This window comes from Gambusia affinis, linkage group LG13 (assembly GCF_019740435.1).
Source record: "Gambusia affinis linkage group LG13, SWU_Gaff_1.0, whole genome shotgun sequence".
Lineage (NCBI taxonomy): Eukaryota > Metazoa > Chordata > Actinopteri > Cyprinodontiformes > Poeciliidae > Gambusia > Gambusia affinis.
Genome location: NC_057880.1, coordinates 10,925,448 through 10,952,567, shown reverse-complemented (window position 1 = coordinate 10,952,567; position 27,120 = coordinate 10,925,448). Strand labels below are relative to the sequence as shown.

The 27,120-nt window shown below is 37.7% G+C and overlaps 2 protein-coding genes across 5 annotated transcripts in view; both read left to right on the top strand.

The window, feature by feature from the left end:
- Positions 1-5,298: 5,298 nt before the first annotated feature.
- LOC122842683 lies at positions 5,299-23,388 on the top strand. Of its 2 annotated transcripts, none has more exons than XM_044136772.1 (7): positions 5,299-5,384; positions 12,393-13,363; positions 16,098-16,255; positions 17,235-17,409; positions 18,693-18,756; positions 19,311-19,410; positions 22,105-23,388. In XM_044136772.1, exons 2-7 carry the CDS (start codon positions 12,643-12,645, stop codon positions 22,132-22,134), a joined length of 1,248 nt encoding a protein of 415 aa, XP_043992707.1. In that variant the 5' UTR covers positions 5,299-5,384; positions 12,393-12,642; the 3' UTR covers positions 22,135-23,388. The 2 variants fall into 2 exon arrangements, with proteins under 2 accessions (XP_043992707.1, XP_043992706.1); XM_044136771.1 differs by lacking the exon at positions 5,299-5,384 and adding an exon at positions 8,802-8,878.
- A 2,829-nt stretch (positions 23,389-26,217) lies between these two features.
- Positions 26,218-27,120, top strand: part of adam12b (ADAM metallopeptidase domain 12b) — an 88,636-nt gene continuing 87,733 nt past the window's right edge. For all 3 annotated transcript variants that reach the window (XM_044136770.1, XM_044136769.1, XM_044136767.1), the window contains exon 1: positions 26,218-26,665. In XM_044136770.1, coding sequence (XP_043992705.1) covers positions 26,551-26,665 — 115 coding nt within the window. In that variant the 5' untranslated portion in view covers positions 26,218-26,550. The remainder of the gene's footprint in view (positions 26,666-27,120) is intronic.

Below are 27,120 nucleotides of genomic sequence, written 5' to 3'. Positions count from 1 at the left end.
CCCTTGACTCTCGTTTATCTCGGATGATTTCATGTCCCGTTCTCCCTCTGACAGACCTACAAAGTTTATCTTTGTTTTAACATTAAACCCTCGTCTATTTGTCATTGTGTCCAATCTGCCAATGTTTTGGCAGATTCAAGAAACCACACGTGACAGGCACTGCTTTTATTATGAAAGAGAAACCTTTTTAGGAGGGGAAAACAATTTATTCTTCAGATATGTGTTTTGGTATCACGGCTAAGAAGATGAGCTTCCCATTTGTAAATCAACAGCCTCCAATTCCAAGAAGGAAAACCTGTTAAGCTGAAAGTTGCTCCTCAGGCCCATAAATGTATTCATACATTCAGAGCTGACAGTAGGCTGCAAAAGTCCTTTAGCTGAAACATTTTGCCTGAGGACTAAACTGTGTCTAAAGTTTCTCAGTTGTCTCTGTTTTTAATTTCAGAATAACATAAACATCTGTAAAGTTCTGACAGACTTTGTGTGTTAGTGGATGTTATGTATCTTGTCTGAATATCACACAGTGTGGGTCTGGACTGATGATGTTGTGAAGCAGTCTTGCTAACTTTGTGATGAAAAATTGAAAATATCCCCTTGAAATAAATGCGTAATGTCCAAAAAACACCCTCTGGCATATTGATTTACTTTTGTTTTTAGCATTACCCTGAACAAAACAGAAAGCCATTTTAACACAATGTGGGTAATGTGGTACATGTATTAAATGTTTATTGCAAAGCAGCACAAAAATGAAGGTGTGTGAATGTAAAATGTGTTGCGCAGCACCTCCTGATGTAAATTGAAAACTGTGTTCATGCAGCTCTGGATGGCGGTGATGTCTTGTGTCTCTTTATGCACAGACTTTTGTCAGCCCAACACAAGTGATGTTTACACAAATCGTGCAATGAAAGGTATACGTATGATGGCCCCCTCAGGCCATGAATAAATCATGCACCTTCACAGTCAGGGAGTCTATCTAAACTGTTCTCCCACTCTGTGACTGTATGCACGACGGGTAAGCAAATTGTCAGCCGATCGCAGCATTGTGGGTGTACGCACACGCACCCAAATTAGACTGCTTTGTTGTTCCAGCTCCTGCTAATTGATTTAGGTAGGTTTAAACCCCAGCTCCTGTTCCAACCCTCTTCCCAACACCAATTATCCTGCAGCAGCATGTTGGCTGCTGCTCTCTGACATGTGGGCTGCAGATGGCTGTCCCGACGAACGGCGCCAGGACAGAGGCAAGCGTTTCCCTGTGAATTATTGTCACAGTTTGCCACATGACATGTTCGCTGTAATAAGTCTCGCTCAGTCGGAACGGCGGGCGCTCCTGAAGAAAGGCCAGTAGTGCTGTGCATACACAAGAGGGATTTTCCACACTCCTGCCCAGAAAACAATGAAACCTCTGCCAAGCAGAACAAAATTCCTGTTTAGGTGTGATTTCACACGAGGCAACAGCAAAATTTTAAATCAGTGGTTTTGTATATATTAAAAATAAATAAATAAGAGAAAATCTGATGTTGAAATGGCTTTTACAGTCACTCCATAATCTGTAAGAACATCTTGAAGAAAAGGGACATTTACCTGTCATAAATAAGGTGTCACTCAGTTTTATACTCAATCAACCCTTTAAAACACAGCTGTAACACAACTGGAAGCCATATTAACAGATGGTCCTTTTACTGCATGATTGCCATGCTAGACTGCACTTTCAGATGCCCATTAATTTGTAAATGTTCTTCTGGTCTACTTCACGTTATTGTTCGAAGAGTCATTATTAGTAGATTCCAATCATAGATGTAATAAAACAGAGTGTTTTCCACTTTTGAGTGGAAGAGGAACAGGGATGTTATTATGAAGCTGTCATTTACGACAAGGCCATCGTAGATTGTAAACTGTAACCATAAGTAAGCTGTATCATTAGAGCTACATCACCAGACAACATGGTGGAGTGCCTAAACACCTAATAATTAATTAATCAGGTAATTGAGCACTTATTGAATACATGTTTCGGGGGTTTTTTTGTTTGTTTGTTTGTTTCTTATTGAAGTTCCCTGTAATTACAGGGTGAGTATTTTTCATTAAGTTATTTAATTCTGTATTTTTTCCTAATTTTGACAAGATTGGTTCTCCATAATTAAATTGAATTCCAGCAGGCTTCTGATGCTCTCAAATTTCATTATACTATAATTAATTTACATTTATAGTGCAATAAACTGGCCAGGTTTAAAGGCAGCCTTTAACTGCGGAGATCTCTAGAGTAATGTGCTGACTGATTTGAGGAATTGACTGGCTTGGTGGTTTATTTTAAGGTTCATCAGTCACATCAATTTAAAGTAGATTACTTCTTCTCAGCAGGAGAGAGATCTTATTAAAGCTGACAAATTCTGAGCCTCTCTGCCTCAATTATACCTCTGGTATAATTACTTTTGCCCTTGTGCTTATGTTTATACATTCTGCTGCTTGCTAATTTGATAGATGGCAGGGAACTTAAAAAATGTTGAATGAAATTTAATTTGACTTTGACTCTTGAAATATATTCTTCATGTGAGGTTCATTCAAATGTGTTTCATTAATCCTTTATGAATTAACATTTTATCTTTCACACTTCTTGGTTGCAACAACTTAATTTTGCCATCATGAAGTGATGATATCACTCATGTTAATTGTTAACCTGAGGTAAATGGATTTAATGTACCGTATGTGCAGAAAAGCTTTCTGGAACTCATAAACTCCTTATAGCTTTAGCTTTACGATCAATCGGCTCAATACTCACAGAACAGCTCACAGAACACACACTACATCATGTCTGCGGTCATGTCAGCAAATCTGCTTGCAGGACAGTCGTCATTATCACCAGAAACTAAAAACAGCATCAACATTATTACCCACCGATAACTGAGACTACTACACAGTATAATATGGGGAACTTAAGAATTAAAATTTGTCCCTGTCGATTCTGATGTCAATTTTTTCTTACTGTGACAGTGCTTCTGATCCCGACTTTCTTCTTTCAGTTTGCTTATCTGTCACTCACCATGCCTATTAGTGTCTATTAGCTTCTGTGTGACTTATTTGAATGTTGCATTGTTTTCATATAAATATAGAACCTCCAGAAACTCTGAAAAAACAGAGAAACATTTTTTTTAACTCAAGGCAGATAGAACTATCAAAGTTATTTCTGCCTGAAACATGTCATGCCTTACCTCAAATAAGCAAAATGTGTGTAGCGCTCCTCATATGAACTTTGCACCGGTCAGCATATGTCAAATATCAGCATAGTTGTCATGCCAACTTCAACTTTCTGACCATGCAGTCACATGACAGTTGTCGGGATCCACCACAAAAAAATTTCTGCCCAGATAATGCGTCACAGTCAAGCTTCAAGAATGCTCAAGTCAGAGCTGCAGGAATAGAACCATGTCATCTTTTCTTGCAGCTTTGGGAGAGAAAACAGCATATATATATATATATATATATATATATATATATATATATATATATATATATATATATATATAGATAGATAGATAGATAGATAGATAGATAGATATATATATATAGTATTTTCAGAGTTTCCAAAGGTTTTAATGTTTTTGTTTTATTGTTCTGCAACTGCTTTCTTTTCTTTCAATTTCTCCATCATAGTCACCACTTGTAGCTTGCAAAATGGAAGAGACTACTAATATGTTTTTATTGTTGTTTTGCTCTTTGCACAGCAGGACTAGTATAACAAGCAGACACTGGTTAATTAATTAGTCAGACTATCTTCTCTGGTAGCCAGCCTGTGATCACCTACCTCAGGCTACTTTTTCATAGCAGCATACTGCTTCAAAAGTGATTACAGTATAGCCTTTGCGCAGTGGCAGAGGACTGCCGTAAAAAAATTAACAATTTCCCACCGTTCTCTACACATTATCTCATCACATCTTTGCCTAAATAGATCAAATCCAGACACATCAGTAACATATTTTCACACGGGCTTCTAAAACTCTGTTTATGGTCTGGCAATAAAATGAGAAAACCACAAAACCTTTCTGGACCTCTTTAAAGACAGAAAATGTGAACTGTAGCTTCTAAATGGATCCCAATTTTCTTTTTTATACAGTTTTGTTGACATATTTGATGTTCTCAAAAGGACTCCATTTCAGAAAACCAACAGTATCTATTCTCAAAACCTACCTTACAACCTTATTACAGAATAATAACATAGGGTTGAAATAAATTACACAGGGAACACAGACTTTATTCAAAAATTAAGAACTTTTACTGACCAAGTTTTCTACATAAAATAGGAAAGATTGAACAGCTTGTATTTATTAACTTACATACATCCGTACAGATACTAAAATGTTTTCACCCATGAGCAGAGCAAACAGGAATTTGAAGAGCACAATTGAAACAAGATGAGGAGTACATTTCTATTAACTGCAGGATTGCTTTAGCAGAGGTGGATTTAAACATTCAGGGCTGCAGACGCAAAGATCTCTTGCTAAGAATCCTATAATGGGGAATGACCAAATGCAATAGCATGGGAGATCTAAGAGGTCTGGGGTCAAACTATAGTAAGTAAAAGACAGTCACTGCAGAGGTTAATTACACAAAAAACATAACATTAAACACAAAAGAACTGCAGACTTGAAATGGTCTTAATTCAGTAGCAGATTACCATTTTTAAAGTGCCAACCTACAGTAGTTACAAAATGTGCTGCAAAATGCATTTAACAAATCTTAGTAAAGATCTGTATCTTAGTAAGAAGCTGAGAATGGATTAGGGAGCTGCTCTGTGTGGGCGTGTGTGTGTGTGTGTGTGATATATGTGGGTGTGTGTCTTCAGTGCTGCAGGCATAACTGTCACAGGTGAAGAGTGTAACAAGCCGATCCCGTCAAGCAGAGTCAAACACCCATACTTGCATATATCTGGTGACTTGAGCCGGCATGACAGCCAATCCTGTCAGGCGTTCACCGTGCTACGCTTCTTATCTGTGTTAACAACAGATGCCTGACTTTCCGGCAGAGAACTGGAGGACTGCGCTGTTTAATCTGCAAAGTTAAAGCAATTACTCCTCCGTTAGTTACTGACTTGATTGTAAAGAAAAGAATAAAGTAGGGTAAAATTGGTAAAATAAATAGATAAATAAATAAATCATAGCATTTTGTAGGTGGAATGCACTGAGTGTGGGGGAATTATGTAAAATCAACTTTAAATAAAAACAACTTTATGTCATATTATGTTACCTGGAGTGTTGTTTTGAGAGGTTATAGAGCCAGGTTTCCGGAGAGGGATCGATGAGCGAGAGCGGACACCGGATGCAATCTGGGGAACCAAGAAGAAACCAGAAAGGAACTCAGCGAGGTATCCAGCTGCGAAAAAGACAAGTAGCATGGTAAGACACAGGATTCAAGAGAAGCTAACCCTAGTTACCACAAACTGCGGTAACCATCTGACATGTGTCGCAAGGAACCTGCTCTAAATTCCTTTCCCTGACAGCCACTAATAAGTGACAGCTAGATCCAGTCATCTCGCCCATCACACCCAGCTGGAAGGAAAAATACACAACTAGCGAATACGACACATACTGATTGTGCTTTCTTCTGGTGCAAAGACCTGGTAGCACTTATGCTTTGGTTACTTCTTCTTTTAGGGAATAGTAAAAAAAAAACAAAAAAAAACGGACTATTGTCCTGTGTGTTTTTTTTTCTCAGTCAGAAATGTTCAAATTAGTCTGTCCCTGCCACAGTTGTCAGGTCAGTGTGGCACTGTGCCAACTTCCCTGTGCTCTTGTGGAGGGTCTCTTTGTGTAGGGAGAGAGGCAATGAGTGACATTTACACCACTATTCCCACTGCTAGCTTTTTTATTATTAAAACTGGAGTATCAAAAGAAAAATGTTCAGTGTATTTCTCTCTAAAGCAAATCTATTGCATATAACTTATTTTACATAGGGAAGCAGAGATACTTTAAATTAAAAAATAGTAAACAGATGTCTTGAAGATCAAAACACAAAACAGCAAGACATTCTATAAAATTCAGGAAAAAAAAACAATCATCCACTTTTCTTTTACAGTATCTGTTTCATGTGTTTGCATATATTAAAGTACTCCAATTAAAAAGGGATTAGAGCCAAAGCTTTTATAAACATAAGTCATCACTATGATTCGTTGGACTTGTTTGTCCATAATTATTACACCCTTTAATTCCTTTACATTTTATTTTACTTCCTTCTCATTGTATTGTTCTGTACTTTAGATTATAAATGTTTTCATAACCCTTCTCTATAAATGGACAATAATGAGCTAATTGTGTTTGTTATTATGTCAACTCATACCCAAAACTACTGGAATAGCAAATTTACTTTACACTGGAGTTACAGATTATCAGTGTTTGATTAGCAGCCCCTGCTATCACTTACCTTAATTAAGATAAAAGCACAAAGGATTTTTTTTAAATTTGCAACAGGGCAAAACTGTATTTTTCACTCCACAAACTTTTTTTTGCTGACAAACTGTCTAAATAGGTTATTTAGGGTTCTACATTTATGATTTATGATTCTGAAAGCCAAGAGTCAGATGTTAGCTTCAGTGTTGTGTTTTCCACCTAAAAGAGACGCAAACTTTTAGGAAGTTTAGGATTTCACCAAGTGAAAGTAAGCTATGAAGTATTTTCTCTCTAAAAATGTCCACACAACATAAATAAATGGAAAAGAAAATGTTGACATCAAAAATGACTATTTGATCTATTAAGGTTGAAATACATATCATTAAAAATAAATCATATCTTTTTTTTATAGCTTTCTCACTGTTATTAGTTGAACAGAAAGTTAAATGAGAATGGGGAGAGTATTGTTTTTTATCCCCACATTTGAAATCTGAGATATCTGAAACTCTAACTGAGTGAGCCATGTCTTCATTGACAATGGAGAATAGAGTTGAGCGCATTGGACATTGGATAGGTCTTCTCCTGTGGCTTTTCTAGGAGTTTTGCATCAGGGTAAGTGAAGTCTGACACAAAAATCATATAGTTCATACTGTATGAGCTGCTCAACTCTGTAATTCATTGAAATCAGTACTTTATTTTAAAGCTAGAACACCTCAGAACTATTAGAAAATTCAGTTTGCTGAAGAAAATGCTTCCCTTTGGCAGTTCTTTTGTTTTTACTCACTAGTGATTGAATCTAAATGACTTTTCTTAGAGGATAAAGTGAAGATGAAGATGATTATTTTTTTAGCCCATTCATTTGCATGTGATTGTATTCAAAAGCTGATTTTAATGAAGTCTATGAAAGAGTCTTGCAGGCTTTCTCTCGGAATGAAGTATTCAAGACTAAGATCACAATTTAGTTTCCTTCTAACAGTTGCTTCCATCATCTTTCTAATTCAGGGCTGTGTTTGTGCATCTTTACCCCAATGTGGATCCATCAAGTATAATTATAAAATCAGGAACACAATTGTGAAATCAAATTAATCAAAAGCCAGCTGTTTCCCTTTTTTCCAGAAACCCAACACAAAGGCAAGATTTTGTTGACTTTGGCTTAGTTTTTCTGGTAAGGTTGTATTTACCACAAACGCATTTGTTGCCTTGTTCAGGTTTGTCACACAACTGTCTTTTGCAGTTAAATTCAGCCAGTTGATACAAAAATCTTCATTTTAATATAAAGGTCCACTAATGAACAAAAAAAAGTACACCCGCTGTAAGCCCTACATTTTTACATTCATTCTTCATGACTTTAAATTCACAGAGGCGTTACAGTTCTGTGTGTGTTTATTGATTTCAGTGTTGTTAGTCACAAGAAGTGACAAGAGTGAAATATTCTTCAATTTTATTACTCTTTTTCTTGAATAGTCGAGTAATCCATCACTGAGCAAGTGTAAACATTGTGTTCTTTATTATAATTTGAAATCCAACCTACTGTGGCTGGGTTTTATTCAGGGAGGGGGGAGCAATAAGTTGAACAGTCAGCACTTTCCCTCTTGTACAGAATAGGTTTGTTTATTTATAGGTTTGTTTCTACAGTTTGTTCACTGTACTTTTGTCCTCATCGTAGTCTACCTGCTTCAAAAGGCGGAGGGAATGCGTTGTTGTTCAGAGGTTTTAGGAAACTTTTTGGAAGACAGTTTTTTTTTTTCAAGAAACACTTGAAAGAATAAAAATAAACAGGTGTATCCAGGTGTACTTTCTCCATCTTTAAATGGAGAAAAGGAGAATGGAGAAAGATTTTTTTTTCTTCATACCAATGTCAGAGAGACAAGCAGAGGAGCTGTTAAAGGCCTCTGGCTCCATTAATATCTGGTGCAATGGGGACTTATTATGTAAGTCCTGAAACCTGAGAGCCAGTCACCTGTTCTGCTACCTGAGCTCAGGCCCTGGGGACGGATAAAGGACAGCCAGCCTGCACTTAGCTGAGCACTCTACTCTTATGAAAAAGGCATAAGGAGCTACTGGGAGCAATAGAAAAAAAATCCCTGAAGGTTCTTTTTTTTTTTTTTTTACCACAGCTCAACTAAACCAGAGGTGTGAGTAAGAAAATAATGAACCGGGACATATCAAAAGTTAGTGAGGTCTGTCAAAGAGAGTCATCACTGTTACACTAATACCCAAGGATTTTATTTTCATTCCTCTTGTAGCTTCCTGTTGAAGTCCTCTGTGAGTGACTTAAGCTCTGAGGTAATTTGTGTAAACATGCTGACTGGTTTGATGGATTTTACTTTCCTCACTGAACCTCTGAGGGTTGAGAGGGACTTCCACTGAAACCTGACAAATGATCAGTGAGGACATCTCACTCCCTGATGACACGTTGTGCTCACAGGTGAGGACAGGACAGCTCAAACTGTGGCCTCTGCGGATGCAACTCGTTCTGTGGAGCGAAACAGCTGCTGCTTCAGGTGGGAGGCTGCAAAAAAATGATTTCAGTTTGCAGGTTGGTGTCTGTTTTTAAAGTACAGAGCAAAAATATGCAAAAAGATCATCTTTGAAAATGACTTCTTCTTGTGCAGCCTTACTTTAGCAACCCTAATAGTTATTTATTTGGTATCTGTTTCTATTTAGCTTTCATATAATAGTTAGAAGGTTTGGCTGCTAAGCTTTGGCTGCCATTTTTGTTTGTTTCATCTTCTTGTTGAAGTTTCTACTTTTCGTGTATTATTTTTGACGCATTGACAGAATTTGTAAAAAGTCTCTGTTTACATTCTTTTTCTGTTTAGTTCAGCCAAGTTTTTTTGTATGTAATATCACTGACACCATCAATAGGTCTAGTTTAAATTCACTTTAATTTGGGCATGCTGTGGTGGCGTACGGAATAGCGCAACCCACGTATGGAGGCCTTGAGTCCTCAACGCAGCCGTCGTGGGTTTGATTCCCAGACCTGTCAACATTTGCTGCATGTCTGCCCCCTTTCCTACAAGATTACTTTTAAATAAGGGACCCTAGAGCCCACCAAAGACTCCTGGAGGGGAGGAAAAACATATACATTTTATTTTATTTAGTTTAAGTTCATTGTTTGCTTTTGAGTTGCATAATTTACAAAGTCTTGCAAAATCATCCATATCCCTTTTGTCATGCTACAGCTGCAATAATTTTGTCTTACTAATCAACAGACAATACAGCATCCTTGTGAATGAAAGATGATAGTCAGTTGTTTCTACATCTAATTGTATTATTATTTTATTATTATTATTATTATTTTATTATTATTATTATTATTATTATTATTATTATTATTATTATTATTATTATTATTATTATTATTATTGTGGCAGGTTCATTCCATTCTTACATGTTTCACTGAACAGCCCTCCAGTAGTTGTTTAAAGTTTGGGATTTTGATTTAGAATCTAACCATGGTTTACCCTTCAACACAAACCCATCCTGACCTTTCTGCTGTGTTTTGTGGTCTTCCTAAACTTCAACTGCTTTCTAACAAACATCAGACAACTTTTATACTAAGATAAAAATCACACACGGTTTGTTTTGTGGGATTCTTGGGTATCAGAGTAAAGCAGACTGAATATAAATGCATGCCACACTTTTTAGAGTTCTGTTTGTGAAAATAAAAGGCGAACATTGCATTAGTTTCCCACCACTTCCTTCCACAGTTACGTGCTATTTGGTGTTGATCTATGCAGAAATTCCACTAAAATACATTAAGATTTGTGACTGTGAAATGAGAAAAGATTTGAGGTAGCCCATAAGAGCCACAGTAAATATTTAGGTTTTCTTCAACCCACTGCATCTTCCTGCAGTTGCCTGCAGTCTTCAAAGCAGCTCCTTGTAGCCGGAGTAGAAAACAGGTGTTTCAGATAATGACACCTCTGAAGACCCTTGAGCCAACTCGTGTGTTTCCCTGCTGTCATTTCCAGCAGATTATAGTCTGTGTGACCACATTCCAGCAAGCCATGGTCAGGATCATTGCAGTCTGTCTGCCTGAACTGAACAAATTGCTTTAACACAGAAACCATTATGTAACTGCTAAACTTCATAACAAATTGCAGACATTTGAAAATTGCAACAGTTGTAACAAATGTCAGCATAAAATATTTTAACTGGCTAATCAAGATCCAAGAGTTTATGATTATTGTTTTAGAAGCTCAACTTTATTAAAGTAATTTCAGGTGGGAAGTGGTTTGGCAGATTTTGCACAAATGTGACGTGCTAAAACTTTAAATTTGATATTTAATAAAGAAAAGTAGCTTGTATCTGGGGCTGTTTTTTAATATTTACTTTTTAGGAAACAAAGTGATATATTTGCCGATAGTTAAACTTGCTGGCTGAGGGGGAAAATCCCATCCAAGAAGGAACTAAAACTGTGAATCCATAAATTCCCATTACAGAGTTCTCTGAGCTTCCATTCCCATGTAGTTGATTCATAGTACTGTAGAACAAGCAGGGTAAGTACAATTACTCTTCTTCTGTCATAGTTCTTGCATTGCAATGTTCTTGAAAATATGATAGCCGGCCAAAAGCAGAACTCAAATTTACATTGATTAGATTCCAAGCCCTATTTATTCTCTGTAAGTCTGACAGCAGTAGACTCACAAGTTCATTTGAGGATATCACCACCAGTATTAAAAAGGACACAGGGAATATCATTGAGTGCGGTCTAAAAAAGAGCACCATCTTTGGCCATCGGATACAAGAGTTTAAAATATTAAAGCTTTTGTTTCATGTTCATCTGCCCATCCATCCACCCTTTTCTATAAGTGCTTGTCCTTGTCAGGTCTCAAGGGGGTTTGTGCTTATATTCAATGATTTTTGGACAAAATCATGAACAGTTTACTGGTCGTTCACTGAGCTTTATTTTAATGAATTATCCAAAATTTGTCTGCACCTAGACCTGATAAGCTGCCATGAGCTGAGTAACAGAAAGCCAGAATGAGGGAGCTTTTATTTTTATTTTTGGATCATGATAAGTCGGAATGAGCTATGAGTTCTGAATAAATATGGAATGATGAGCTGGAGTAAATAATCAAATATTGAAGTGCTAGCAGAAATAAAGCTGTAGACATTTCATCAGAGGAGGAGTGTTGATAACAAATTTGGCACTTTTTCAGGTGCATCAACTTGATTTTTACACTATCGTGTGCTCTGACCAGTTTTTTAAATGTAAAGAAGTTTTGTGTTCGGTGAGAACTGGAAGGCGTGACTCTTTGTAGGTGTAGCTGTTTGTTGATTTTCACAGGTGATGCTTTCAAATTCAGATTGTCCAAGGTGCTCACCAAATAGGGTAAGATATAATTTCCCAGAAAGTTGTCAAATGTTGTGTCTCCATAAACCCCGTGGATGTTTAGTTTCATTCTGAGATAAGTTATTCTATACTTCAGGTAGCAAATGTTTTTGCCTAAAAAAAAAAAATGACACGCTTCACTGTCCGCACAATACTCATAATGAAACACGATGGTCACACCTTCAGACGTTGGGTAAACGTCTCACAACCAGAATAAGAAAAACTGGTCAGAACTGATAGGAAGGAACAATAGTTAGAAGCAAAGGTTGGGTAATACTGGCTTCAAGCAAAGCATTTTCAGATGTCAGAAAGGCCCAGTTAAAGTTTATTGGGTTGGGTTTAGTTTTAGCTGTGGGCTTTCCTAACAACTGAAGTAAGACATTGAAATATGACAGGAACTATAGACTTCATCAGAAAACCTGAATTTAAAAAAAAAAAAATTATTATTATTATTTTATTTTATGAGGACAATTTTCCGTTACACATGCTCTCCTTTGTCATAGAAACACCAATTGAAACAGAAATATGTTGTGCAAAAGAGTATGTAAAAGGGCCCAGTAAACACATAAAAACACCTACTAGCTTTGCGTCTTCAGCATGTCTACTGTTTTTAGTTGCGTAATCTTTGATTTTGCAAAGATATCATTAGAGCATGTTTTTCTCTCTTTTTTTTTCAGAGTGCTTAATAAGGACATCAATGCTTCGCTGCACAAGAATGTCCAGTCATCTGGAGTGAGGTGTGGGCAAGCAACAGAGGAGAGCTGTTACTGTGAGGTGATCCTTCGGGGGAGTTTTTGACTTGATGTGGCAGGAAAAGAAAAAGGCGTTTTCTCCTTTCACTTATCCGTTTACAAGGAGTATTTTAGCCAGCCTCTGATGTTATTCAGCGGCGCTAGAACTATCTGAAGTGCCTCATCCTAACCACCAATGAGGGTCTCAAACATCCAGCTGGATCCTGCCGTCTTTATGTCAAATAATCCAAGACAAGTCCGCTCACCAGCTAACGGTTTGTCAGCAGGAGCTACAGGCCTGGTGAAAGTACAACTTGTTGGATGCAAGACAAACTGCTCAGGGAAGAACCAAAAACAGGGAGTGACAGATTCCTCAGGAATGAAACCGTTTTACTCAGAGCTTTCCTACAGGGTGTGCATCCATCGTGACATGCCTCTGAGGTCCTGTAGCTCTGCTGTGTTTTTGGACAAGTCACTTTGCATTTCGTTCACAGAACTTGCAGCAGGAACAAGAGGAGTTCAAGCACCTCTGCACAGGTCTGCCCTGACTTGTCAGCTCGGTGTGCAATCTCTCTTTGGATCCACCGTAGATAAGAAAACAGCCAAAACAAAGGAGGTGTACAGAAGAGGTAACTTCAACAGGTGCAATGGCCATGAGCAGAGACTGGATCACAGGGGGAGCCCTCTATCAAAGCGCCGTGGATTCAGGACCAATCAAAAGGCACCTGCTTGTGGCGCTAACAGTATAGATGATGACTCAGAAAAGCAGAGCCGCAGCACTTCTTTGGGATTGTCATTCAGAGAGCCATCTGCCTCGAACACAAAGACTGCAAAGCAGAAGGGGAATGCAAATCAGGCAGCTTACTCTGCTCTGAGCAATTTCGGGCACATGCAGCACAAGTTCACTTATAGCCCAGGTATGAATTTCACCGCCTTCAACTGAAAATATAAATTGATCGATCAGTAAGCACACGTTTCCTCAACATCCTAAAACGTCAAGGAGCATATTTATGTGCCGAGCTGGTCTTAGAGTATGGATAATCTCTTTATTTATTTATTTTTTCCTTTCTGCCGCTCACCTCTTACGTTTTTTATCTCATGCATTGTTAACAGGCCCACACACGCCTTCCACACGGTTTCCACTGCGATGTTACATTGTTTAAAATAAATCCCAGTCGGCAAAGAAACATGCTGAGCTCAAACAGAGTTAAATAAAGTGCAAACACTTTCATTTATCCGTCTTGACTTTCTTGACTGAAATATAACATGTGAAGATAAGAAATGACTTCTGCATTGAAAGGACATTGTACTATTTCAGAATGGACTCACAGACATTTATACTGAAAGCACAAGGAAACGCTAGAGGCTTACATGTTTTGTTGAACAGTCCCTGGGAAAAACGGAAAAAGCTGAGTAAGCTTGAAGCTGAATGCCTGATGTCCTTAAACGAGATGGAAAAACTGTGTTTTACATAAAAATTGAAGGAATAGGTAAAAACACAGCTTAACAAAATAGTCTTGGAAATGTTACTTTGTGGCACTGATTATGAACCAAATGTGATCCTAACCATGCTTACAGCTAACTATTCAGAAATACAGCTAAAACAGGACAATGTTACGTATTATGGGACAACATATATAAAAATAATAATAACAATGAAATTAAATAAATTAATTTTGGTTAGTAACTGGCTTTTAATTGTACCAAGACGTAAAAGTAAGGCCAAACATGTTGACTATATTCCACTGTGTATTAGAATATTTGGCAAACAGTAAAAGACATTGGCAAATTAGAATAAGCTGGGGCTTTGACGTTTAATTATTTGAATGTAATAACTAAAATTACAAAAAATGAAAGTTAAGTCTGAAAGTTAAATTTCAGCCATATGCTTATTTATTCTTTTTATGTCTAAATAAAGATGCTAAAGATGTTGATGTAGATTTACACCAAAATGCAAAAAATCCAGAAAGCATTTCTTTCACAGAACATGTATGCAACTTTGGATATTTCATTTTCTTTTCATTGTGAAGCAAGCAACAAGTAGGACAAAATACCAGACAACGTCTGTGTGCGTTACTACTCAACCCCCTAAATTCAATACTTTGTAGAGACATTTTTTGCTTCAAGATGGCTCTGCAAGTCGATTTTGATACGTTTTTGTGAGTTTTTGCCGTAAAATGTTTTTGAAGGGGTGTGCATTAGACTGACATAGCAACTGTCATGAACAGGAAGGAGTCTTCATGAATGTTTACGACTGTTGTCAGGAAGTGCTATTTGGTAAATAATGACACTTTATGCAAAGTTGCATTAACACTTGCGTTAAGAGTCCATTACAAGTGTCAACTTTGCATTAAAAGTGTCCTGGTTTACTGGATAACACTTCATGACAGCAGTCGTAAACATTCATGAAGACTCCTTCATGTTCATGACAGATGTTATGTCATGTTTATGACAGTGTCATGTCAGACTTATGCACACGCCTTTGAGTAAAGTGTGACTGTTTTTGCCTGTTCTTCAAGGCAAAACCACTCCAACTCTGTCATATTAGATGGTTTTCACAAGTAAACATAACTCTTAAAATATGACCACAAATGCTCGAGCAAATTGAGGTTTAGGCTTTGACTTTACCATACATTTACACATTTCCCCTTTTACTACTGGAGTGTTGTTTTAGCAGTATGCTTTGGACCTTCACTAGGGCCAGTTATTGTACTGATGAGTTTTGAGGGATTATGTTTTTACTTCAAATATTAAAGTTTAGATTTTTTTCTTTTATCTTTTAATTTAATTGTTGACTGTCTCATTTTTTACTTCATAAAAGTAAAACAACACACTTTATGGATGCAATATGCATAAAACAAGATAAGTACATCAAGATATAGTTGTAGAGGTGCAAATTAACTATGATCCTTTGATCTGAGCCAAGATTACATAACGGACTATACACTAATTTACAAAACCTTCCAGTATTGATGGCGAAGGTTGCAGCAGAAAGGACCTGCCCTTTCATATTTGCTGTCTCATGAAAAAACATCTGCAGCACACAATACTTTTTAATTATTAAAGTGTCTCATCTTTCTGTAGGTTTTTTTCAAATTTTTAAGCAGACTTACTGTGTTGCAGTAAATATAGCATGTAGCAAAAGCTTGACACCACATGCTAGTGATGCAGTCCAACAAAAAAAAGCTACGGTAAATGATTACTGCAAGGTATTCAGCTGAGAGAGATATGTTCTAAAAAAAGGGGGGGGGGACAAGAAAGAGGTTACGGGAGCAGAATAGATGCAATGCTGTCTTTTACATTATTCATCGACCACACTCTTGTTCCCTCTAGATTGTTTTTACTCCTTATGAGTTCTGAGGGTAGTGTGTGTTTCTGCAAGCATGAGAGTGTGCTGGGTTCAGTTTGAGGTCTGTTCTTCATTGTTTTACTCAAGATAATGAAAGCTTCTCTAGAAGCTCACGGCCACTGAGAATGAACCAAAGAGGTGGAGAAGCAGCAGCAGAGAAACTGCATTCAGATGCTTCTAAATGCCTATTTGTCACAAAGTTGATTGTGCTTTTGTATGCTTCTTAGTAGAAATTATTCTCCCTGTAATGCTAGTATTGAGTGATGTAACATTAATTTTCTTTTCCTTTTTCTCTCTCCAAGATTCATGGAGCTTGAGCGAACAAGGAGAACATCAAAAGACAGATGAAGAACAAGAAGGTGGCAAATCCACTGAACCTCAGATAATTTCCACTCGTCGTCACCACTCACCACTGAAGAATGATTCTGTGGGAGACATTCTTAAAACCCTGAGCCTGAAAGTATGAGTCATATTTCTATACTTTTTTTTTTCTCAAGAATTCTCTTTTAAAGTAGCAAAATATAAAATACCTTTCTCAAGAAAGGTGAGCAAGAACATTCTCACCGCAAGAACATTTTCTAATGGAGTAGAAAACTGGAACTATGAGGATTTGTTGAACAAAGTTCTTGACATATCGACAGAAGAATTTCATTAAGGAAGAACATTTTATGCAGTTTTTCTGAATAATAGGTAATTTTAAAATATGGACACCAAACACATGGCATCTTTTTTTTTTTCTTTTGTTATTTATTATTTTTTGAAGCTTTTGTTTTGGCCCTTTATTTGAAAGTGTTCAGACAGGAAAGTGGGGTATTGAGCGAAAGGGTAGACATTCACCAAAGGTCACCAGGCCAGGAATCGAACCTGAGACGGACGCGTCGAGGACTGGGGTCTCCTTATGTGGGTGGTGCTTAACCCCTGCACCACCACAGCACCCCTTCAATCCATGGTTAAAACTGTGTCATGCTCTCATTTAATCTGGTGAACTAAATAACTGATATTTTACCGAGAGACAAATGTTGCAAAAATTTTAATCATGTCAATTCTAGGTCTTAAAAAATCTTAAATATCTCCATATTTTCACCTGTAGATTTCAAAAAGCACTAAGTTGCTTTAAAAGTTGCACTAAAAGTCTATTGAAAGTGTTAACTTTGCATTATTTGGTAAATGGTGACATTTAATGCAAAGATGGCACTGTTAATTGACTTTTAATGCAGTGTTTAAAGCTACTTTGCATTAAAAGTGTCATTTACCAAATGAGACTTCTTGACAACAGTCATAAACATTCATAAAGTCTTCTTCATGTTCATAATAGGTGTTATGTCATGTTTATGACAGTGTCATGTCAGTTTTATGCACACTCCTTCCAATAAAGTGTTACCAGACATTGCACCTGCAAAGAGAACAATTTATAATTTGAGGGCTGTTTTCCTTTCCAGGAAGCGTTAGAGCTTTTCAGACCAGACTTCATCAGCCGATCTCAGGGTCGGGTCAGGAGGTTAGAGCAGAAGGCCAGGAGAAGAAAAGCTCTGCAGGACTCAAATTTAGCCTTGGGCCTAACAGAAGATCAAGGCAAGCAAAAGAGGCACTGCACTACACCCGATCCACTTAGTGGTAAGTACAGCCGAGTCACTGGGACCAGAAAAAGCAGAAATAAGCCATTAGGAAATAACGCCATGTGTAACATCCCACTAGTAAACAGTTTCAGTTTTTGTCAGATCTCCAGTGCTGACAGAAGCATTCAATCAGCTCTTGATCATATGACAAGTTATCCCAGGACTTTCTGCAATAAAAAAGTGCATGTGATGCATCAGTCCTGGTGACGACAGATAGAAAATTTCTATGTAACATATTCAGAGCAGATGCTTTCTTTTCCTCTCCTACATTCATCTTTTATCATGTTACATCACTTTTGCAGACACGGGCTCATTTGTCAAATTCCCAGACTGCTGGGTCAAGTGCTCCTACTTCAGCAGGTGCATTTCTGGAGAAAAACAGTAACAAATTAATAATAAACCTGTGAAAATGTCATGGCATTTCTTTTACCAATTGGTGGAATGATACACTGTTTATTTAGTAATCATCTTTAATTTCATTGTCTCAGCAGGATTGCTGGTAAAAAAGGGAATAGGACATGTGAGTCCCTTGTTAGTGGAGCATCATTTCACTGACTTTGCTCTCTGGTGGCCATCATTGAGTACTACAGAGGAGTTAAAGTATCTTGAATAAATTCAGGTTGGCCACATATTTAAAAAATCTGAAATGAATGAAGAAAAGGATCAAACTAAACCCTACAACAAGAAAATGATACAACTAGTAAAATATAACTTAAAATTTTGCTTTGTTTTGTTATGTTTATTTTTTTTTTACTCTTGAAAAAGTAGCCAAAAACTCCTATGGTTTACTTTGCCTGGTTCTTCAGACTTTTATTGCTTTTTGACCGTCTTTGTAAGCTAATTTAAATTACCTTACCCTCCGTCCATCCATCCATCTTTTTCTGCTTATCCGACCCTGGAAAAGCAGAAGCAGGGAACAATAACTTTATTGTTTTTTATGTGTCATGAAGGAGAGATTAAAGCTTATGGTCCAATTATGTCTTGATGCTTTTCCCTTCACTTTCAGTCTGACAGAATTAACAGGACCAGAACTGGATCTGCCAGTACAAAAAAGTTATGGTGTGTGTGTGGGGTGGTGTAGGCGTGCGTGTGCGTGCGTGTGTGTGAGAGAGGGCGTGTTTCGGTGTGTGTTTTTTATGCCAGTGGAGGACAGCGATACAGTCTAGAATAGAAACCTCATCCATCAGTGTGTATTTACATATGCAAGCTTGATTTCCATATTAATTCCTGTTTGTTATTCCTGTGTGTTTGTTGGGCTGTGGGTGGGTGTGTGTGTCCTAGATAACCTTTTCAAGCTGAGAGAGCGGTCTATATCAGACAGAGAGATGCAGCTCAGGTCCAGACGGTGAGTCCTCTAAGCTAACCCCCTCTCAAAGAGAGTCGTGTGGGTTTTCTTTCTCGTTTTTATAGTGCAGTCGAACCCATCAAGTTTCCCTTTCATACACGCACACACGCACACCTGCAGATACTGTTGACACGCAACAAATTTGATGCTCAAATGTCTTGGCAGAAGATATGAAGTAACCTCTACATCTTATCTCTTCTTTTCTCTTGCTCTCTCTCTCTCTGCTTATCTGGTAAAACACTCCTGATCTGTTGAAGGTTTCCCATTGTAATTGTTTTTCTTTTTTTTTCAAAAGCAACACTATCTCACTTGGTGGATCTGCTGGAAAAAAGTTCTGCACGTGATAAAGGGCAGTGTGTGTTTGCAGAGTGTTTATCAGTGGATCCAGGTGTTTTTTTTGGGGGGGTTTTTTTGTTTTTTTTCCAGACTGTAGTCTCACTTGATAAAACCTTGTCTCCAGAATCCCAGTGTGTTGGCATGGCTCAGTCACCCTTACATTCCTGATAGTATTTTCCTCTGCCCTGTATGAATTTTCTTTTTTTTTGCCTCTGAAGGATTTACAACAAGTTGCCGGAGGTGACAAAGAAAAAGGAGGAGGAGAAAAAGAGAGCTATATCTCAAACCAACAGGCTGCGAGCAGAGGTCTTCAAAAAGGTAAATGGGATCAATGTGATACTCTGATAGGATCTTGGGTTACAAGCACATCAAATTGATCAGCTGGGTGGTCTATTATTTATTATTTTGACATAAGCAGCTGACGTACTCCTGATGTGTGGGTCTTTACTGCCTTTTTTTCTGCTACAAGAGTTTGGCTTTGAAATAGCTTTCTACAACTTTTCTACTTCCAGAGTAGAGAGATGATACCGCAAACAATTTCAGTCCGTTTTCAAAACGAGCTGAATTTTTAAAAAATTTGAGCTCACCGTAGATTCTTATCAGGAATTAATTGGGCCCTAACAAGATTTTAATTCAGGGGCCCTCATACCAACATGTCAAAAACAGATATTTCTGCATTTTGAGGCAACACTGTGTGTGTAGCATATCTACTATTATTGGTCTAATTTGTAATTTGATTGCATGATACTGATATTACTATGGCTATTGATTTTAACCTTAAAGGACAGAAGTAGCAAACAAGGAAAAGTGTTCTAATTAATTTGCAACATCTGCCAACAAAAAATTTACAGTAAACCAATTAGCAAGACTAACATATTTTTGTTTTTAAAATTTGGAACAGGAATGTGAAATGTGCCAAAGGTGTAGTCTTTCACTACAAAGTAAAATCAAATCATTGTCTTGGGGGCCCCCTGGTGGTGTGTTGGACCTGAGCAGCCGCTTCACTTGCAATGCCTCGGGCCGGCTCTGTTTCTCGTAGGTTATGTAACTGAGCTCAATATTATCACTGCCCTGTATTGCATTTGTATTAGTTTCACTTGCATTGGCGACTTAAGGTATGGAGATATTTAATTATAATAAGACTCCCAGTTCAGTATTCAACATTCTGACAGAAGAGTGTTAAATACTCCTCTGTCTATATATATATATATATATATATATGTATATATATATATATATATATATATATATATATATATATATATGTATATATATATATATATATATATGTAAAACAAGTTCTCGCTTTTGAAATTCATTCAGTGTCTTCATTGCACATGAAGCAGTGCAGATTTTGTGTCCACATTGATACAGCATCGACAGTATAAAGACAATGTATTCCAGACTCATTAATGTACATCAATGTTAAGCTCTTACATATTTATTTTGTATAGTTGCCTGATTCTTAATAAGTACTACTTTCTCAAAGAAGGTTTGAAATTGGATAGATAGATAGATAGATAGATAGATAGATAGATAGATAGATAGATAGATAGATAGATAGATAGATAGATAGATAGATAGATAGATAGATAGATAGATAGATAGATAGATAGATAGATAGATAGATAGATAGATAGATAGATAGATAGATAGATAGATAGATAGATAGATAGATAGATAGATAGATAGATAGATAGATAGATAGATAGATAGATAGATAGATAGATAGATAGATAGATAGATAGATTATAAGCTACATGTATTTATGAGATTATGCATTGTTTTATTTTGTCCAGCAGAGGCCAGTGTTAAACTGTTAATTTCTTCTGCATCTGTCTCTGTCTGAACTAAAACATACTTTTGCTTCTTTGTTACTCAAAAATTCTAAATCTTCATTTTTTATATATATATGGAATCTGTAAGTCGTGCTGGGAGATGAATATTAGAACAAATGCATGACCAACAAAGTCTGCTTGTTGTCTCAGTATGCAAACTACAAACAATTGTAGTATTAAGCTTCAGAATAAGAAGAAATTGTTGGTACTAAGAAAAATGCATATGGATATATTTTAAGCCTACGTTTCTGCCTTTTCAGACAGATAGAGGAACGTGGGAAATGAATGATGTATTTAGGACATGCAGTGTCAGTCAGATCCTCTCCTGTTCACCTGTAGGTGAACCATCACTTTCTTTCCTATTATAACCGGAACAATGAGTTTGCTGTCAACCAGAGAAGAAGCAAGAAATGTAAAGAGGTGTCCCAAATCTCTGAGCATTTAAGCAACGCAAAATTAAATGTGTTTCTTTTTCCCCTTGGATTTCATAGTTATGTCTGTGACTGACATCTGAGTATCATGTTTAACTCTCAGACCTGCTTTACACAAGGCCAGATTTTCACTTTTAGAGAAAGTGTCAAATCAACAGTAACCTGGGATTTTGCTTCGCAGCTCTGGGCTCTGCTGAAGAATAGTTCATTTCTTGGTAAAAAAAAACAAAAAAAAAAACGTTTTTGCAGCTATGATGTAAGTGTGACCTCTCCACCTCTCAAATGAAGCCATTAGCTGGGCTCCACCACAGAGATCAGGAGAAATAGAATGAGTTCCTCCCGAACAAACGCTGTGTGATTTGGAGACCTCATTTTTATCTCGTGCTGAGGGAGAAGCCCAGCAAAGACTCACAGCGAGGGTCTGATAGCACAAGGTGAAGGGTGGGTGGTGTTGAATGCTGTCTAAAATGAGATTCCAGCTGCTGGGTAGTACATTTGTAGGAGTATGATTGCAGAGAAGTCAGATAGCTGGCCAGACTTATTCCCTTTACCCATAGGCTTGGGCACCTCGGGGGTGAAGCTGATGGGTGTGAAAGCCAATTTAGCGGTGGTAGCTGCTGCGGTCTGATGCTGAGCTGCTGCTAACAGAGCAGGAGAGGAAAGAACTGAGTGCTGATAAATGCGTTTTGGTCAGCTGATTGAAGAGATCAACCAGTAACATGTGTGTCTTTCTTGTCTTCCAGAGAGTTCTGGACCAGATTCTGCAAAGATGAACTCAACCGCATCAGGCGCCACCTTCATCTAAAAATACTGACTACATATGTATGCATTCCATTCTTGGGTGGTGTCTATTGAATATCCAGTGTTTGTTAGCTCTTGACATGGTTGCAAACAGTTAAACTCGATTTTGTTTGCATTGTTCCCAAAATCTCTTGTAACTGTTAGATGGGGACTGGTTATCCAGGTTTGAAATTGTTTCAGATTCAAAACCATAAAAATCTTAGGAAGAAGAATTCAAATAAGGTGTGCTGTCTATCTCTATCACTAAAGTAAAACTGTTAAAACCTGGAGAACACAAAATACGGGTGGCATGTCTGGTAAGCAGCCGACTGCAGATAGTCTGACTGGATACCAATTAAATAGTAAGTTGTTATACTTATGGTATTAGTCAGGTCCAGTATAGAGCAAAATGGGATAAGAAGTGTTTGCTTGAGAACTATTACTAAATGAGGCAAGTTGATTGTACATTTATGCATTAGTCTTTCCATCAAAATTTAAAATCTCTCTAAATTACAGATGTAAGAATCTATTTATATATTCTTTTATTTTAGCACAATTAGGAGCAATTGTTGCTTTGTTGTTTTGCATAAAAGCGTTTAGATCATGTTATGCATTTTAGTGTTGAATCATTGCATTGATACTGTGATGTAGTAAAAGTGTTTATTCAAGGTAAAGTATATACATTTTTCTGGCATCGTTTTGTGTCAACAAATTTCACAGAATGAACTATTACATATAGCCTGTTAGAGGTTTAAATGAAGCATATTATCTTAACCTTTCAAATGTGAATGATAAACTGCTAGTAAAATCATCTACAAATAGCTTAACCAATGTTTAAAACTGAGTTCTCATCAACATTATGCTCTTCATAGTTGTGCAAACGTAAGAAGACACAATTAAACTACTGCAACTAAAAGTCAGTTTTGTCCTGAGCCACCTGACTGTCAGTGGGACAGCTTTGTCCTTGAAATGAGGGAGCAAGACCATGTTTCATCATTGGCTTCATGTCTGTCTCAAGACCTCGGTGAACACCAATCTGGAACGATGAAATTTCAAGCTAATCGAACTCATGAGACACACAAGACATGTGAAGAAAAAGGGCCTATGTCAGAGAGCTCCAAACCAAAAATGACTATGTTATAGGAGAGGAGGATACTAAAGTGCACTCTAGGAGTTTGATTGGCTTATAGTCTGTAAGAGTGACAGCATTTTAAAAAGTGCTGACTGGGACCCAGAGAGTTAAAACAAACACCATAAACATCTAAGGTGCGGTGACAAACCTTTTATGAACATCAAAAACTGCATTTAAAAACAAAATTGTGAACAGTAAATAAATATATGATATAAAAAGGCTTTCTGGTTTGTTGTAAGGTTTTTGATTTACATCTCTTGGCCATAGCAAAGAACATTAATATGAGTTCATGTTTCTCCTTCCAGTGTTACCAGGAAATCTGTTTGGGATCGCTCCACAATGGGTTAGGGGCTTTTGTGCTGCCATGTAGGCAGGTTTCAGAAGCCGAACGGTGACTGACAAGAGCTATATCTGAGAAGACAGGCTCTTGTTAGTCAGCTTCCCTCTCTCTGAGGAATCATGTGTCTGGATGTCACATTACTGTCTCTGCATAATGTGGACTGTGCTCCTTAGTCCCTCCACAAGCTAGAATGACTCAACTGCCCTCAGGTTATCGTGCTGCGGTGGCTTTTAAAAAGAAAACTTATAAGATAAGATTGGCACAGGTTTCATCCAAACATTGAGTCTTGGCTTTCTTTTTATTTGTGACTCTAGAAGCAAATGATACATTCCAAGAAAGTCAGTGGTGAATGAAAAGTTTATTTAAAATTTGCTTCAAGCTGGGGTGCTGCGGTGCCGTGGGGGATAAAGCGTAACCCATGTATGGAGGCCTTAGTGATTGAATGTTTGAGTCCTGGCTGGACAATCCTTTCTGCATGTCTTCTCCCCTCTCTCATTTCCTGCTTTCCTGCCTGACCACTCTCAAATAAAGGCCACTAGAGCCAATAAAACATTAAAAAAAATTGCAACAAGCTACAGTGTGTAAGGGATGGACAGAAAAAAACAAGGAAATAGGTCAGTTGAGACCAAAACGTATATTCTTATCTATTAGTTAAATGTTGCATCAACCAACACTACACATCACCTTAGACCACAGGTGTCAAACAGTCCTGGAGGGCCGCTGTCCTGCAACTTTGAGATGTGCCTCTGCTGCACCACACCAGAATAGAATAATTAGGTCATTAGCAAGGTTCTGGAGAACTGATCTAGACAAGGAGGAGATGATTAAGCCATTTCATTCCAGTGTTTTGTACCTGTGGCACATCTAAAAACTGCAGGACAGCGGCCCTTGAGGACTGGAGTTTGACACCCCTTAATTAGGCAGACCTTCCATGTTAAAACATGGTGATGGCAGTACAATCCTGCCATCACCATGTTTTTCTTTAGATAATCTGGTCAGAATTGATTGATTTATATTATTCTTCAATGGGGATAAACACCCAGAGCTACATTCAAAGCACATTTGTGTGTTAGAATGGTCCAGTCAAAGTACAAACCCAAATGTGATTGACAATCTTTGGAGAGACTTGGAAAATGATGTTCACCGACAATATCCAAACTGTCTGAGATATAGAATCCACAGAGACATCTGTGGCCTTTATGCCTGCAGAGCACAAAGTAAGAAAGATTAGGGTGGACCAATCTAGGTAGGAACCACAGGACACAGATGGGGCCTGGGTAAAGCTGGCATATGTGTGTGTGTGTGCGTGTGTGCGTGTGTGTGGGTGTGTGTGCGTGTGTGTGTGCGTGTGTGTTGGGGGGTGAGGAGGGATGCAGAGAAGTCGGAAAGCAAGAAAAGAACAGTGAAAGAGAAGAAAATCCCCTAAGAACTCACAATAAAGGCTGATGGACATTGTTATTAATACCCTACAGTCTACAGTAATTCTAAAAATATTTTAATAGCACAGTTAACATAAGTATAAAGCAGTAGCTACATGTTTCTAAGAAACTTAGGCAGTATCTCAGAGTTCAGGTGAAAAATGCTTCTCTGCAGAAAAAGCTAATTGTGTAATACATCAGTGAACATGGATTGATTTCATTCTATGCAAGTAATTTTAATATTTCATCGAAAAGTGCATTAAGATCATTACTATATAAAACTGTTATCATATTCAAAGCTGTTTTTTAAGATTTTATTTATCCTCCTGCTTGAGGATGTGTCCAATAAACTACAGAATGAGGGAGCTTGTGTCCAAGTCAGCCATATTTATAGAAGTTTTTAAAAGAAACACACAGTAAAAAAGCAACAACATAAATCGGATCAGAGAGTGAATTTTCTTGTTGGTACATATGAAAAAAAGAATTTTATAATAAATACTCTTGCTGCTCCGGCGAGTCCTCTTAGTCCTCTACTTTGCTTCCATTCATATTCATATACAAAGAAAAATGTGTTTTGTGTCTCTATGATCTATTTAATTAGGAGTTTAGCTAAATGGCCAGTAACTGACACAGACTCAGGTCTGAATTTTTGTTTCTCCAAACCTTATGACTTCAGTCTGTCCATCGTATATTCCCACTGATCATAAACAGATTGCTGATCCCTCACACAAATCTTGTAACTTCTGTTCCAAACATGACTTTTATAAAACAAAGACTCTGTGACAAATTGAAAAAAAATGCATTAATTGAATTAGTTAATGTGGTTTTTCTTAACATATTAGTGATCTTATACAGTCGTCCTGTGTTCACGCACTGTACCAGAGAATGATTTAAAAGTTACCACATATAAACAATAATTGCTGATTAAAACCAGAACAATGTACAGGTACAGCATCAGAAATCGTTCAAATACAATTGTTTTGTTGCTTTGGAGCCCAAAGTAATTGCATTAATCGCATGTACATTGGGTTGCCTTGGAAGAGGGTGGCACTTATTTTTCGGGGGGCACCGGGGCGTCATTAACATAACAGGCTTTTGGACCCAGCAGACTCCAAAGCGCACATGGCACGGTGTTGCTGCTCCGGCGAGTCCTCTGCTCCTACATCCTCACTCTGCCGATCTTCGTTGTCTGCCTCTTTCTAACTCAATCCTTTAAAAGAGACACTTCCACGCCAAAAAAAAAAGAAAAAAAATTAAAAATCTTGCAGGTTTATCTCTATGTTTCTCCCAACATGTAGCTTGAAACATGTTACTTGCTTTAAGGAAAAGTTTCTCCACGTCGCTAAAGTCTGTTTTGATATTTCTCCCTCTTAAACAACTGTGAGCTGCTTCAACCCGTCTCTAAATCAAGTCAAATTGCATGCAGAGCCTGGAGGCGCTGGACTGATAAATCTGTAGCTGTGTGATCGGAAGATTTTTCCCCCCCTCCTTTATTTGTTTCATCCGAGCACCGGGCGTGATGAGACTCTGGAGCCGCCGGAGGAACTTTGTCTTTCTGGGCTTTGCGCTGCACGTCTGGTCCCTGTCCACGGCTCTGGAAAATGTCAGAAACAAGGTTTTCAGCATAAAGGAGGGTGAGTCTGAATGGGAATAAGCTGTCTACATGGTTGGCTTGAGTTGACTGCACATTTCCGTAAATAAATTAAATCAGTTTGTTTTGTAAACTGCCTTGGGGAGACATTTGTTGTGACTCAGGGCTGCATAAATAAACTAAATTGAATGACTCAATTGAACTGAGTCTATAAGAAATTACTTAATGTCCTTATTAAAAACTTCATCAGTCAGAGTCCCAATTCGTTGGCAAATGTGCATAATTGTGCTCGTTGAAGTTTTTCCAGAATACATCCAGACTCCCGCAGCTACAGTTATGCTGGACACCTTACTGTTAGAGAAAGTGCATAAAGGATGCAGAGTTTGTTTTTGTAGGTCCATCTTTGCGCAACAATAAAAGGAAGTCAGACTGCTGTCAGACGAACAGATGAGTTTAACATCCAGGAGGATGCAGCTTCATCTCTGGCTTTCAAAACAT